This window comes from Colletotrichum truncatum, assembly GCF_014235925.2.
Source record: "Colletotrichum truncatum strain CMES1059 chromosome Unknown Contig_0001, whole genome shotgun sequence".
Classification (NCBI taxonomy): domain Eukaryota; kingdom Fungi; phylum Ascomycota; class Sordariomycetes; order Glomerellales; family Glomerellaceae; genus Colletotrichum; species Colletotrichum truncatum.
This window is the reverse complement of record NW_027222398.1, coordinates 7231681-7245994: the sequence shown is the minus strand read 5'-3', so window position 1 is coordinate 7245994 and position 14314 is coordinate 7231681. Positions and strand designations below refer to the sequence as shown.

Sequence of the window (14314 nt, the reverse complement as noted above, 5' to 3'; positions counted from 1 at the left end):
AGCACTGGCATCTTGTTGGGATATAACCACCGGCTATAGTCCGGAGGTTGGCACAGTAAAATGAAAGTTGAGGTTAGAACTTTCGCAGCCTACGTCTATCTATCTATATACGGCACAAGGCTGGAAAGCCAGTCAAACCCTTGAAAGATCTTGAATAAATGCAAGGCAGCTCATGTCGTCTCATTGTGTCTTAACTCTTGGACATAACCTAGAAGGCCAAATAGTGCGGGACTGCTGATGGTGTTGGCCAGCGAAAGCGGAGGGCGCACAGAAGCCAGCCCCACACAGGACTCAACACCATCGGCGCCGAATCGGATGCGTAGCGCATTCCATCTTTAACCAGGTAGAGCGCAGCTTTGTACACTACATACAACGCCCACGGTCCGTCGCATCGCGCAACATGATCACGTCGCATTGGCGGCCACACAACATGCACACATTACTTTTCTTTCTTCAGCCATCGAAACCAACAACAACAACAACAGGTGTGTCCCATCGGACCAATTGCGACTCACCGTCCGTCCACCCTCCTCGTAAAACAAGCCGCCCCATCGCATCCCTGATTCCACCACTCTGCGCTCGGCGGGCGTCGCATCGCCTTACGTCTAACTTGGACAAGCGCCATTTGCTATCAATTTGTCTTAAACACTTCAACTGCTTCCCCCCACGCGCCTGTGAATGATACTCGAGGGGATGAACATAGACACACCCCGAAAAACAATGGGGACCTCTTTTCTTACGTGTTTCGCCACCGGTGTTCATAACTCTTCCCCCCCCTCAAGATCCTATTGAATGAACAAGGGGGGAGGGCCAGACACATTGATTCGCGCAACAAGCCAGTGAAACAGAGCGCAGCGTGGCACCCTTCAAACACTAAAAGCCGCCTCGTCCAACCACAAAACTACACTGTGCACTGAAACGGTCAAAGTAAACAAATAAATAATAACAACAACAACAACGACGCGGGCATGCGCGATGTACCCGACCTCCAGCGCATTAAGGAGGGTGGAAAGAAGAGATCAAGGGAAAAAAAAAAAAAAAAAAAAAAAAACCACCTCACCGCTATATCCAAAACCTAGTCCGTAACTCGCTCGCCTCCATCCCTAGCGGCAGCAGGGAAGGGAAAAGGGAAAAAAAAAAAAAAAAAAAAAAAAAAAAAGCTACAATGCGAAAATCACCTACTCACTCAAATCGCAATCGCATAAATTGCGCTCAATGGTACTTATGTAATTCTTCTTCTTCTTCTCGCCTCTTGAAGCGCCAGCGAAGAATGCGAAAGAAAAAAAAAAAAAAGAGCTGGAATTTCTTCGACAAAAAGGCGGTGCGGGGAGCTTTGGTTCGTGAATGCGGGGTTCTCGTCGACTGAAATGACGTAATAACCCGAGCTCCTTGCGCCGAAGACCACACCACCCAGTACCCCCAAAGTACCTCCCCTCCCGAGGCTGGGCCTTAACAATTCGTGGAGCAGCGGCCACGGGCCAGTCAAGGCGTTGGAGGCTAGCTCTCCAAGCCGAGCTATCAGTCGCGCACGGTCCACAAGCACTGTGCCGTGGAACCTACCACCACCACTACAGGTACTTGAGTTGTAGTAGTGAGCTAAACCGCCACGCGTGGCAGGTACCTACCTGTCTACATTACCCTTCACACCCCCCCCTTTCTTCTCCCCTGGCCGAGCCGGAACGGGATGCAACGGCGAGAGCCGCGCACTAAGTCAAATTGGGACAAGCCCCGCATCCAACTTTCAACGACTTCCGTTCTAGCCTTCCTCCCCGCTCCGCGCCGGATTCGATGCGATCATAATGGACCGTTTTTTTCCCCCCCCCCCCCCCCCCCCCCCTTCTCCGTTGTTGTTCATTGTCATCGCAAATGCCAACTCAAATTGCGCAAACACGTCGCACGTCACGGAAAAAAAAAAAAAAACATGTAGCCATACCTGGTGCATTGCATGATGAACGGTGGTACCTTTATTCAATCATTGGTGGCACTTTGGTTTTTTTTTTTCTTTTTTTTTTCCCTCTTTCTGTATTTGTTAACCCTTCCCTTCTTTTACAGAAATCGTCACCACTGACTGACAAGAAGCAAAGTCGTATCGTAGCCGCGTTTGCCTCTTTTTCTCCAATCCTCCTTCAAATTTCAGAGAGGAAAAAAAAATCGGAAGCAAAGCCCGACAAGCCTATACACTAGCTCGGCTTCATCTCCTACGCCAATATAGGGAAGGGTTTAACCACCACCACCACCAAAAAAAAAGGGACAACAACCTAGCACGAGACCGCGGACAAGCGGTCCATTCATTTTAATCACTGGCAAATTTTGAACCATGCGCGAGCTACAAGAGCCGCCTCGCCTGCTAGTTGTGTGAAACCGCCTTCTTTTTTTTTTTTGGGTTGTCTGCTGCCGTGACCTTGGCTTTCCTCATCCTAAAGCTTGCAATAACTTCCTTCTGCAAAGTCAACTCGAACTAAGGCCGTCCGTCTCGCAAGCAGGCGCATGCGCATCTTGTATGCTCGCGCACGCTTGCAAGTATTCCAACATCTCCACTTGCTTTTTTTCCCTTTCCATCTTCTTGGCCCCTAAAACATCGTACAGTCGCACAACCTCGCCGAAAACTGTAGCATTCTCGCCACGACTTTGCCATCATAGAAAAAACAAAAGCAGAAAGAGAGGAAGGGAAAAGAAGAGAGAGTGAAAGAGAAATCATGTCGCGCGCAAAACAAATACCAGCAGCAAACAGCAAAACACCGCTTCCCATAAATAAAAAGATCCGAAACGCCAAGAAAAAAGGAGCGTGAGCGACCGTCCTCACCCGGCAGACCCCAATTAACCCCCCACCATATCTTATCCCCTTTTTGCCAGGTGACCTTTCCAGACCAGTTCAAATATCCTCCTCCTAGAACTGTAGGGACAGGAAGCATGTCATGTCATGACGTGCTGGTCCAAAAGCCCCACTGATGTTCACATGTTTGCCGCCAAGAAACGCCGGCAAGCCTGTGATCCCATCCCGATAGTGACAGTATGGGGCCTTTTATGGCAACCATGGTTGACATGGAGCCCAAGGCCCCAAGTGGTGCAATGACTTTCATTTGTGGGCTGCGGCGGCCACATGAAGCGCCTGCGAGAATGTAACCCAACCATCCTACCGTTTCCTCTTCTTGTTCTTGTCGGCCACTCCAGCCGTTGTGGCAATGGGTGCAGCTGGAAGGAGAATAGGCTGCGTAGGATTGGCAATGTCTTCCTTCTTGATGGGCACTCCCATGTGTCGGCCATAGCGGCCCTTGCGGCCATTGCCTTCGTCTTCGCTGATGCACTGGTCGGCGCTGAGACCAGCGTCGCGACATCGCCCACAAGGTCGCTGCCTATCACAGCCCTTCTTGCTCTTGCGGCACCGCTGGCAACGAGGCTTGGCCGACAGGTCCAACTGCTCCTCCTCGCCAGGAGCACCGGGCACGGCCGCGGCGGAAGTGATTGACGGCTTGCGAGAAGGAGGGAGAGATGCCGGCGACATAGGGCCGTTGGCAGTGACAGGGGCCTTCTTCGGCTTAGGAATTGACGGACGAGGAACCTTGCTGACCTTGGTCTTGGCCTTGGAGCCCGGCAATTGCGTCTTTGGTCGGGCGTCGGGGAGGTTGGTCTTGTTCTTCAAAACCTCAGGCTTGCGCTCGCCGTTGGTCACGCCTTCGACAGATTCCTCCATCTCGGCATCGTCACCGGCAGGCTCAATGCTTGGCTGGGGGATGAAGTGGCTCTCGGTGGTCTGGTAAATCTTGCGCATGATGCCAGCGGCATCCAGCTTCTGGTGCCGGGCAGCTGGGCTTTCTTCTTCACTCTCGCTTTCGCCGTCGCTAGTGGCTCCAGTAGACGAAGCAGCATCGGCGCGACCGCTAAAAGTGTCGTCAAGAGTAGAGGCAGACGTGCGACCGTGAGAAATGTTGGACATTTCACCCAGACGCATAAGCTGAATAGCCACGTCCTTGTCCTCTTCCGACATGCAGCTGCCAACAGTAGGATCCGGAGTAGGGAGGATACCGCCCATACTGCCATAGTTGCCGCCTTGCCCGGGGTAGCCAATGCTGCCGCGAGCGTGACGCTCAGAGGATGGCGTCGCATAATATCCACCATGCCCGTATCCATTGTTGTGGCTCTGGGGAGATTGAAGAGGCATGGGATTCGTGAAGGGGTTATGGCCGGGCTGTACGAAAGGCAGCGAGGGTCGCTGGGGTTCAGTGCGGCGGGCAGGAGACACGGATGGGTTTGACGTAGCCGCCGGCATCTGTGGAGGCGCGAACAGGGGAAGCTCCTGTTGTGGGAGAGAGATGAGCATGGGAAGAAGGACACACGAGAAGAAGAAAAAAAAAACCTATAGTGGTCGGTGAACTTACAGAGCTCTCGAATTTGGCTCGCTTGCGGCGGCCTCCCTCTACGATGTTTTCGACACTGATTTCGGTATTGCCAATCTGCTCCTTGGCTCTGCCAGAGCTGGAGCCGGGGGCGCCATCGCCGCTGCTGTAGCCGTTGACGCTATCGCTGTAAATGTCGGCGTGGCCATTGGCGCCCGTGTCCCGGTTCTTGGAAGAGCGGGAACGGCCCTTCTTGGGGTTGGTGTTGGCAGACCCGCTACGTCTGCCGCGGCTAGCATTAGGAGAAGGACTGCGTTTCCGAGATGTCCTCGATGAGGGTCTGGAGATCTCGTGGCCGAAGCGAGGGGGGGGCTGAAGCGGGTATCCGTCACTGCTGTAGTATGGCTGAGCGCCGACGGGGGGATGTTGGTAGATGGGGGCCACAAAGGGGCTAGGGGCAGAAGGAGGTTCCTCGATGACTCTGACATAGACAACCATGTTGTTGCGGAAGTTCTCGTAGCGGGCGATGAGGGTTATGCCATTTTCGTCCTCGAAACTGACGCCCTTTGAACCGGTCGGCCCCGAGTACAAACCGTAAAAATTCTTGACAGTGGTGACGATAGAGTCAGTGGTGTCGTGAGGGTAGATCTGAACCCGCATGGGCAGTCGCGCACGATATTGCGGTGACTCGGTGAAGAGAAGTTCAAATGCGACGTTCTTGGGCGACACCGTCTGCCGGGGCGAAACGCTGCCCTGGTTTGAGGTGGCCGCGGAGCCGCCGGTGACGACGCTTGCGGGCGACATGCTCGCCATTTTGGGTTATAGTATTGTATCGATAGATTTGAATGGAGGATGATCGGGCGAAGGGGGCTTGATGGGGGATGTATTGTTGCAATGGGCGGTGGTCGTGAATTTGGCACAGGAAGGTTGGAATCCTGACCTAGGTCGGCGGGCGGTCGACCAGAGTGGTAATCAACGGCCAACGAGCCAAAAACTCGAGCCGGAATGGCAGCAGAGCCGAGCCAACTTGCTCCAAAATGATTATCAAAAACGTCGTAATGGGCGCCCTGCGTCGTCGTGTGGTCAGCGCCAAATGGGGCGATCTGACCAAGGACGCTGCCGGAGCGAAGGGTCGGAGGGCGGAGGAGAGGAGGAGTGGGAGGAGATTGTTGGAGAATCTAGAGCATGGACTACGAGCGATTAGCCATGAGACGCCCACGACAGGTTAAACGAAGGAATCTAGCGGCAGTGATGGCTTGTCGTTGGGTGGGAGAGGGAGACAAGAGAGAGAGAGAGAGAAGGATGAGGAGGAGAGGAGGTTGATCTGGGACTGTGTCGGGTAGCGGGACGCAGCGAAGCAGCCAGAGAAGCGATGGATGGGCAGAGCAGATGTAGCACGGTAAAGGCTGGCTCAAGGGTTTGAAGTTGGCGGGTGTGAAGGGACACGAAACCTCGATCGCAAAGACCAAAGGGACGGATAAAACTTACTCTCGACGAAGGCAGTGGTGTTGAATGATGGGATTCTGCTGGGCAATTCGCAGGTTTGTGTGCATGAGAGGGAAAAAGAGGAGCCCGGCGAGGTTACGATTTTGACTGCGGTCGGTCAGTCCAGTTCCATGTCCCAGTTCCAGTCCAGTCTGGCTTGCGCTCACTAACACGGAGCGCATGGCAAGTCCAGCGACCCAAGGTGCAAGTCCCGTCCACTGCCACTGTGGAGGAACAAGGTCAATAAACTGCCGGTGCCACTGGTTGGGGATGACAGTGTGAGAGGTACTGTGCCTGTTTGTTTCGTTCCGGAGGCATGCGTTTCCAGGGCGTGGTGCGCTATAGAGCGGGCTCTGTCTCCCCCGAAGGAGGCAATGGTTCAGGGAGCACTCGCCCGGAGCCCCTGCTGTGATTTGATGACAGTTCAGTAAGGGGCCCTACCTACGGTACCTAACGTAGAGGAGTCAGCGTCTCCTCAAGGTGCCTGGCTGGGCCCCAACCTACCGACCCTGCCGACCCTACAACAACTCGTTAGCTCGCCCCAGCTACAGGGCCCTGGCCAGTAATTCCCTTGGAAAGCAGGGTGCTTGCCGCACCTCACCGCAGAGTGGGTGGCACCTGGACCCGCCCGTCCCGTCTCTTTCTCTCTCCTGGCCAGCTCATGTCTGTCTGAGGTACGTCTCCTACTGTGGTGTCGTAGCATGAAAAAGGTACCTCCACGTCGCAGGCGCATTTGAGCTGTCGCTTCCCAGGACCTCTGGGATGCCAGGTTTGCGCTTGTATATAATTTTTAAAGCCCCGAAGAACCTGTAGATTCTGTGTTTGGGGAAAGCGAAACAGCGTGGCAGACGAGACTTTGAAGCGCCGGGACGTGACCGAAGTCTCCCATGCTTGCGCAACTTTGGGGGTCACTTTTTCACACATCACCGCCGCACATCAGTGACCAGCGCAAACCAGGCAGGTCAAGAGGCGAGCAGACCAGACAGGGCCTGGGGACTGGGGTGTGAGCTACCGGGCCACTATAGGAACTCCATGGCGGTCAAGTCAAGAGAGAGATCTGGGCGGGCGTTGATCCATCAAATCTCGCCAGTGCCTATTTGCGGATATGATGACCTCTCTCACACCGGAAAGGTAATTACAGTCTTCTAGAAGCCTCAATCTCTGTCGACGAGGTCAAGGGGGCGAGGGGCCCAGAAAAAGAAGTGAGTTGAGGATCGCCAATTCTCCAGTTTGTGCGCTGTTTAATATTTTGGATGCTGCACAACGCAGTATTACACCAGTGTGTGTGTTGAGTTGTGTAATGTTGCGTCTCCGTACACTCACTCACTCTGGCCTCGAGTAAGGTACATACATACATGCATACACTCACACCTAACACACATACATGTACACATATACATACATACACAAACATACACCACACACACCGCACACACACTCTCTCTCCCTCTCTATCTTTCTTACTTTCTCACATTCAGCTAAATGGGCTAAATGTGCACACGCCAGCATACGGACGGATGACGAGGAAGCGCCCCCGATGTGCAAGGAACATAATGTGACTCTCCTGTCTCGCACCCTCACCACACCCATCATCCCTTCACCAATCGCACTCTGACTTGTCTGCCTCGTGTCAAGTCGGCTCAGCCAAGACCAAGAAAGGCGATCCGAAGAGCTGGGGGGACCGACCGACCGACCGACTAATTGATTGAATATATGAATATTATAAACACATCGGGTGTGTGTGTGTGAGTGAGAGAGAGATAGACAGCCGAGTCGATTGTCGGGCAGTAGTATCCTACAAATGTCTACCAGTATGGCATATGAGATAAGGCACGCAACGCACGAGTAACCCGGTCCGTACGCCGTACCTCATACATGCTTCACCTCCCTACGCCGAGCCAGTCAGACTGGAGCGTCATGTCTCCGCGAGCAAACAGGTCAGAAACCTTCCTGCTTTACCTTACGCCATACCTTATTTATTACGGTGCCATCCATCAGACCCCGTTCCTCCTCATTTTTCCTCCAATTCGCCCAGCCATCCCTGTCCGGTCTGAGCCTGAGCCCATCGAAACCACGACAATCCTGGCTTATGCCCGCGGTCCTCTGGGCCATCCATGATCCCACCCAATCCCGCCCAGGTCCAGTCCAGTCCAGCTCACTCTAATCCAATGCGATGTGATGCGTTGCGATGCGATCCATACCACGCAGGTCTATTTCCCCCCTCTTCCCTCCCCAGCCACCCCCATATCTGCTTGATGGTTGTTGTTGTTGTTGTTGCATCACCCATGTGCCAAAAACGGTGCGATCATTTCTCATATGGAAGCAACGGCGAAGACTGAGAGCAGAGACGGACGATTGGGGGAAGGGGGAGGGGAGGGGAGGGAACGTTTTCACGGGCTGATTGATATGCCTTGTCCTTTCTACTTTGAGCCTGCCAATATACCCGGACCCTCCGAGGGGTCAGGGACGCCAGATCGGACCCGATTGCGAATCGACTGCCGTACCTTGGGAACTGAGAGAGCTAACATGTAATTGCTACTTTGTCCCATTTCTCTGTTCCCCTTCCCATTCGGTATCCCACTCGCAGCAGAGATCATCCGGCTCGATGGGCAGTCCGGCGCTTCGCAGAGTCCCATATCTCACACGCTTCCCCCTCCCCGCCCCCCGAACCGAATTTACACAAAGACAGTTTGGCGGGCGCACACCGAGGAGGGGGAGAGGAGAAATTCGGAATGCCCTGGCCGATCTGCGCCGGTGCCATCTTGCGTGAACGCCCTTGTCTCTCCTTACTTGCTCTTTCTCGTCCGTACCGAAACTCGGTCAACTGCTTTTGCGACTGATGCCGAATCGCCCGTTGGTCATAAGATTCGTATGTCCCGTTGTGTGACGGGGAGGGAAAAGAAGATACCGGATGTTCTCTTGCGCTTCCCCAGCCATCCAGAGACTCTCTCTCACCCTCTTCACCATGCCTGGACGATTGAGGACCGCGATGGGCACGGTCTTGCGACATCTGGGCTTACCATCGTCATCCTCATGTCGCACCAGCCCCAGACATCTAACAACTTGCCCCATCCCTATTTTTCATCCTCGCCATCTAACGGGCCTACCTGGATGGCACACACACGCACACTCACTCGCACACATACATAATACACACATATAATACATACACACGCATACACATGCCCACGATGGCGCCAGCACTGCAGGTCCGGCATGGCGCCTATTAGCGTTTTGACGCCAATCCGCCCCAACAACTGGGGCCGTTTATCTAGCCCAGAAGCCATTGAATGCCTTTGGAGTTCCAAATGCGAGCTCTAAGCACGGCTCCTAAACCCCCATAGCAAACGCCACGAGCGCATTAGGCGACGCTGGCCGGTGCCAGTGGTTTCCGCGACCAACCAGCGGCTGCCTGTCAGGCGGAGAATGTAGTCTTATTAAGTGAAATGATCTGCCGTCGGCCCATTGGATCCCCAGGCCCGCTTCAGCCGTCCATGGCCTTTCCGCTCGTGATTTGCCTCTCCTTCATCCTCATCCTCCTACTCCGTGCGATGATACAGAGTCTGTGTCGTCGCGTGGGATAAACAGCGCTTCCCATGTTTCCCCCCTTCCCCCTTTGGTAACGATCAGGTTGCTTAGTGTTACTGTTGCAATCGACGGGTCGGGATCATGTTGGTTAGTGATAGGTTGGTTGTTATCAAATGCAAGATTTACAGTGCATCAGCGCGGGAACAGGCGGGCAAAAACAGGTTAAGAGCCACATGGCTTACGGGCCAATGACAGTCCTGTCTCGATCAGCTCGAGGCGCCATGAGCCCATCGCAAAAAAAAAAAAAAAAGGCAGGCTGACAGGGCATCGAGATGGCCGGAGAGATGGCGGCCGGAGAAGAGGGTCGAAGCGCTGCTGGCAGGCCTGACGCACAAGGTAAGGCGGAACATTGGCCAAACTGGCTAATACACCATGACAAAATCCCTTGGGCGGTCAGCTCAGTCAGGGCTTTGGATTTTTGACTGCCAACCGTCCCTGTTGCTGATTGAGCTCCCAGGAAGAGTTCGTCTGCATGTACTAATATTAACGCAAGATTCAATGCCGTCGGATCATGAACCCCGGGCACTTGTTTCATGCTGTAATCACGATTAACTTATACAGCACCACAGAGGACCCCCATGTCAGAGTACGTTGTTGGGGGGAGGGGGAGACACCTCGCGCCGCCGCACACAGTTCTCTAAACTGTCCAGCAATTCATAAGGCTAGCCGGTTGTATACAGATGGAGCTGTTTGCTGGTCGGACCTCCTCCCTCTGCGCAGCTTTGGCGCGTGTCCGCACAGGAGCTTGCTTGCGCACGAGGATTGCCGCCTGCAACTAGCAGTAAGGCGCACATGGTAAGGTGCTCGCTGCGATCCGCGGCCGGTGAGCTTATTAGATAGGGTGTCCGGAGGTGCTCTGCGGCCCGGGTTGCTGTGAAGCAAGATTGGACCAGATATGGGTGTATGCGCTGGTCGGGGTTTCAAACGTGAAAGATGTTACCGAATCATCGGCGGGAGATAATATACGGCATTGAAGATACGGGAAATGAATAACGTTTCCAAAGAGCTGCTGTCTTGCTGCGTATGTCCGTCCAGATGTCGTCGTCGCCGCTTAGCTCGACAATTCTCCACCTCATGTAGATACACAAAGGTAATAGACATACTGCACTGTCAAGGTCAAGAGTGGCAGCTCTTTCATCTCGCGCTTTGCGATAGGGTGGGATGGCATGGGCAATGGGTGGGATGTGGATCGCGCGACGCATCCTGTTGGTCTACGATTCCTCTCCTCGGGCAAGTCTTCACTATGTCTGCGTCCTTCGGTGCGGAGAAGGCCAAGGGTTGATGAACTGGCACTGGACAATGCAGGCCCCAACGAGTCGCCTCGCCAATCGGGGAGTTCAAAGGCATGCCGCACTCAAAGTACGGTGTGCAACACCTGACGAGACTTTTGCGCCCAGTCTCCAGATTCCCTCGCAAGGGTGAGCTATCTTTTCCTGAACGCAGCCATCGCTCTTTGTTTTGCGTTACCTTGCAGGCTGGGGGCTCCACTGCCACGTCGCGGTAGCAGTCCTTTCGGAAGTGAGCAAGGCTTCGTCGAGGACCCTTTTTCTGCTGTTCTTCTCGGAATTGAGGAATTGAGAAGGTGCGCGAACGAATGGGCATGGTCTATAGATGAGTCGCATTCTGCGTGTATGCCCAGTCGTCATGGCAAGTCAACCCGATTCTTCGCTTATGGGCATCTCACCCTAATGCGACGCCATGCCTTTTGCCCATGCCTATGACATGTTCATCCACCGTCACCACTTCGACACACAGAAACACTACAGATGAAACCAGTCTCGCAGCGGTAGATTCGACGTCGATTCGTTCTGGGCTGCAGGCTGCCAGCCGCGGTCGTTTGTTGCTTGATTGCTCTTGAGCTTGAGGGTGGGTACAGACAAGGTACGCTCAAGCTTGTAGATGGAGCCTTGGTGCGCTGGATTCTGCCGGCAAAATCGGCGCTTGCCCGTATATTTTGGCTTCAACGCATTTGGCGGCGAGGGAAGCGGAGGCGGCATCAGTCAAATTCTGCAACCCTGGTGCGTCACACTCGACTTATTGTCTTTTTTGCCGCATGGCTGGGTTGCTTTCGCCACGCCACTCAGCCCCTCCTAGCAAAATAATCCATAATCGGATCTGTGATGTGTCCACCAGAAGAAGAGGCACGGAATACTACAAGGCAGGTCTGGCGTGGAGGAATGCGACTGGCAGCGCACAAATGAACAGGCACAACCACCGACCGCATTTAAGTCGCTGCTGCTGCTGCTGTTGCTAGCTGTTGGCGGCGGCGGCACGGCATTTGTGCAAAAGAAAGTTTGCGACGACGTAGGGTCTTCCAGGGCAAGCGGCGCACCGTGCGCTCATTCTGGCTTTGCACTGCCGAGTCCCCAGTTTTTGTCTGCGACAGGTTACAGGGGAGGGGGGAATGTTCGGGGCTGTCGCATACTGCTAAGGACTGGGGAGCTTTCGTATCAGGCGGGCAAGCTACTCTGTGCGCTGCCCTCCCAGATTGGCAAACTGCGACGGCTGGCGATTGACGACAGCGGCAGGATGGGATGATATGATATAAAGCTAGCTGAGCTGCGGCCAATTCCAAGACATGGTCGCAAAAGAGTTGAGGAGGGTGTGCGACTGATGCGTGTGTGCGCGCCTGCGATCGAGCGAAGAGAATGCGCCGGAGCCAGTCAGATTGCGGCGCCCTCCGTCCGGTCGCTCGGCCTTGCGCCGCCTTGGGTCTCGTACCTGGGAGCAGGTCGTCCCATCAGGCGCACTTTCATTCTTGTCTTGCGTGGTCAAGCTTGCATGGTGGGCGGGCCATTGAGGGTGGAAAAGAGAGCTACTATGTCCATCATGCAGAGATATTAATTGCCCGCGGCCATCCCGGCCGGTCCCTGGCGGCATGACGGTAGCGACATGCACCCGTTGAGAAGCATCATAAGGCCGAACGAGTCGCAATCCTTCCCAGAACACTATGGTCAAAATAAACAAAGCAGGACGCTTCAGGCGCATCGCGTTGCGCCAATGCGACTGGCCAGAAACGACGGTCTGGAAGATGGGGTCAGCCAATGCCAATGCCAATGCCGGTCGCAGGCTGCTGGGCCAGGCGCGTACGTCCAATTCCGTCGCAATTGTCGCCAGATGCGCCAGAAGGGTAGTTTTGGGCAGGAGAAAGGATCTAGCGCATATTCATTGTCGTCAAAAGCGCCCAGGGGTGCTCGAAAAGAGTTTGTCGACAAGTCGCAATACTGACGACGCTGTGGACTCCGCTTAGGAAAATGCCTGCGCATCACGCTGCCTCAACCAGTTCCGCCATTAGCCTGGCTTCTGCGCGGGTCTGGTTCGTCATGAGCCGCACGTGACTTCGTGTATACCTGGCGTAATGCCGGAGGCGCGATCGGGCTGTCCGAACCTGACGAGATGGAATGTCGAATTATCGGGTCTATGAGCTTCTTCGGACATCTGAAAACCAACAAATACATTGAAACCTCTAATAAATATCTTTTTTTGGTTCTTTTGTGGCCTCTCGCCTGGTTGTGACGACGTTGTTGGCGGATGGTTAAATTTCGTCCTTTGCCAGGAGACGCGACGAGGAAAGAGATTCAAAATTGTTTTCCTTTCTGGGACTAGCGTCATAAGGCTTCCTCTTACCATGTATGACGATAAAGATCGCCGAGGCCTGCCGAGAATTTACCGCTTTCCCTGCATTGCCTGCAGCTGCAGGAGTGCGCCTCAGTAACTAACCACTTGTCTGTCTCGAAGCGCAATGCAATCAATTAATACTCGAAATTTAATCTCACCCTCCATCACCTTCCCCTTCGCACACTCTCCTTTTTTGTTTTCCCTCTTTCCTTCCACATACCTGATTTTATCGACATCATTCAAGATGCAACACCACTCAAGCAAATGTGGTTTGCACCTTCTTTATTGCAATGTTATTATGTGTCATCTCCCAGAACATGCCTCCTCTTCTTATTGCCAAACAACACAATGCGCCAATAACAATACATTTAGGTAGTGTACAATTAAACACTACTAGAGACCCACACCCAGTTGTCTCACCGAGTGTTATAACAGCAATCGCCCGTCGTCAATCCTCATCACCCCTTCCAGGATGTGATGGTGTAGAGGAAGACAAAAGAAAAAAAGAAAAAAAAAAAAGAGAGAGAGAAAAAAGACACAGCAAAAGTTACTCCTCGACGGGGAATTGAACCCCGGTCCCCGGCGATGATATGTTCATACAATGACAAGCCGATATCCTGACCACTAGACTATCGAGGACTAGCTAATCGGGTGTGTGCACCCGATAGGACAGTAGTTGCAGATTGATGTCTCCAACAAGCTTAAGTAGTCTTGGCAAGTGGATCAACTCTCAAGAAACAGTATCTAGCATCGGTCTGTGCTTGTGGTTGGATGTGACGTCGTTGCGTGGGCAGGCCACCGACATAAGCTGGGTTATCATGTACGGTTAGTAAAGGCTTATTTATATGTGTCAAATCCTAGGGACTTCACAGTCCTTTGGCTTTTGAAACTAAACACTCTGGTAGATGTTGCTCTTTTGCTTCAGGCAGAGTGGGTAGAATTGCTAGGTATGATTGATGCTTTCTTTGTTGGCTTCACGATTATTTATTTCAATGATTGTTGACACCCGCGCTCTCCTCTTTCCGATTCCTATTTCTTTGTATTGCCGCACTTCGCCTTGAGACTTCGGTTTGTCTTATTTGGGAGTGCACATCATTATTCTGATATCCTGCAATTCAGCCATAGTATCTGTTATCTCTGCAGTCGGCTATTGTAGCGCTTTCTCTGTCGCCTTGTTGCAATGTTTTTACTTATGATCACTGCCACTGCTGCATTCTCAGTTGCGGCTGCCGTCATCGCTTCTGCCTCTAATGTGCTATTATTACAAAGCCGCAACATTATCTGCGGCT

General features: G+C 53.4%; 2 protein-coding genes across 2 annotated transcripts; one reads left to right on the top strand and one right to left on the bottom strand.

Moving 5' to 3' along the window:
- Positions 1–3133: 3133 nt before the first annotated feature.
- Positions 3134–5147, bottom strand: CTRU02_202018 (transcriptional regulatory protein C56F2.05c; the record flags this gene model as incomplete). Its single annotated transcript, XM_036725377.1, has 2 exons — positions 3134–4294; positions 4377–5147. The coding sequence occupies 2 exons, from the start codon at positions 5145–5147 to the stop codon at positions 3134–3136; spliced, it is 1932 nt and encodes a 643-aa protein (XP_036583055.1).
- Positions 5148–11306: 6159 nt separating this feature from the next.
- On the top strand, positions 11307–11501 carry CTRU02_202017 (uncharacterized protein; the record flags this gene model as incomplete). The annotated part of the gene is made up of 1 exon (XM_036725376.1): positions 11307–11501. One exon carries the CDS (start codon positions 11307–11309, stop codon positions 11499–11501), a length of 195 nt encoding a protein of 64 aa, XP_036583054.1.
- Positions 11502–14314: the final 2813 nt, after the last annotated feature.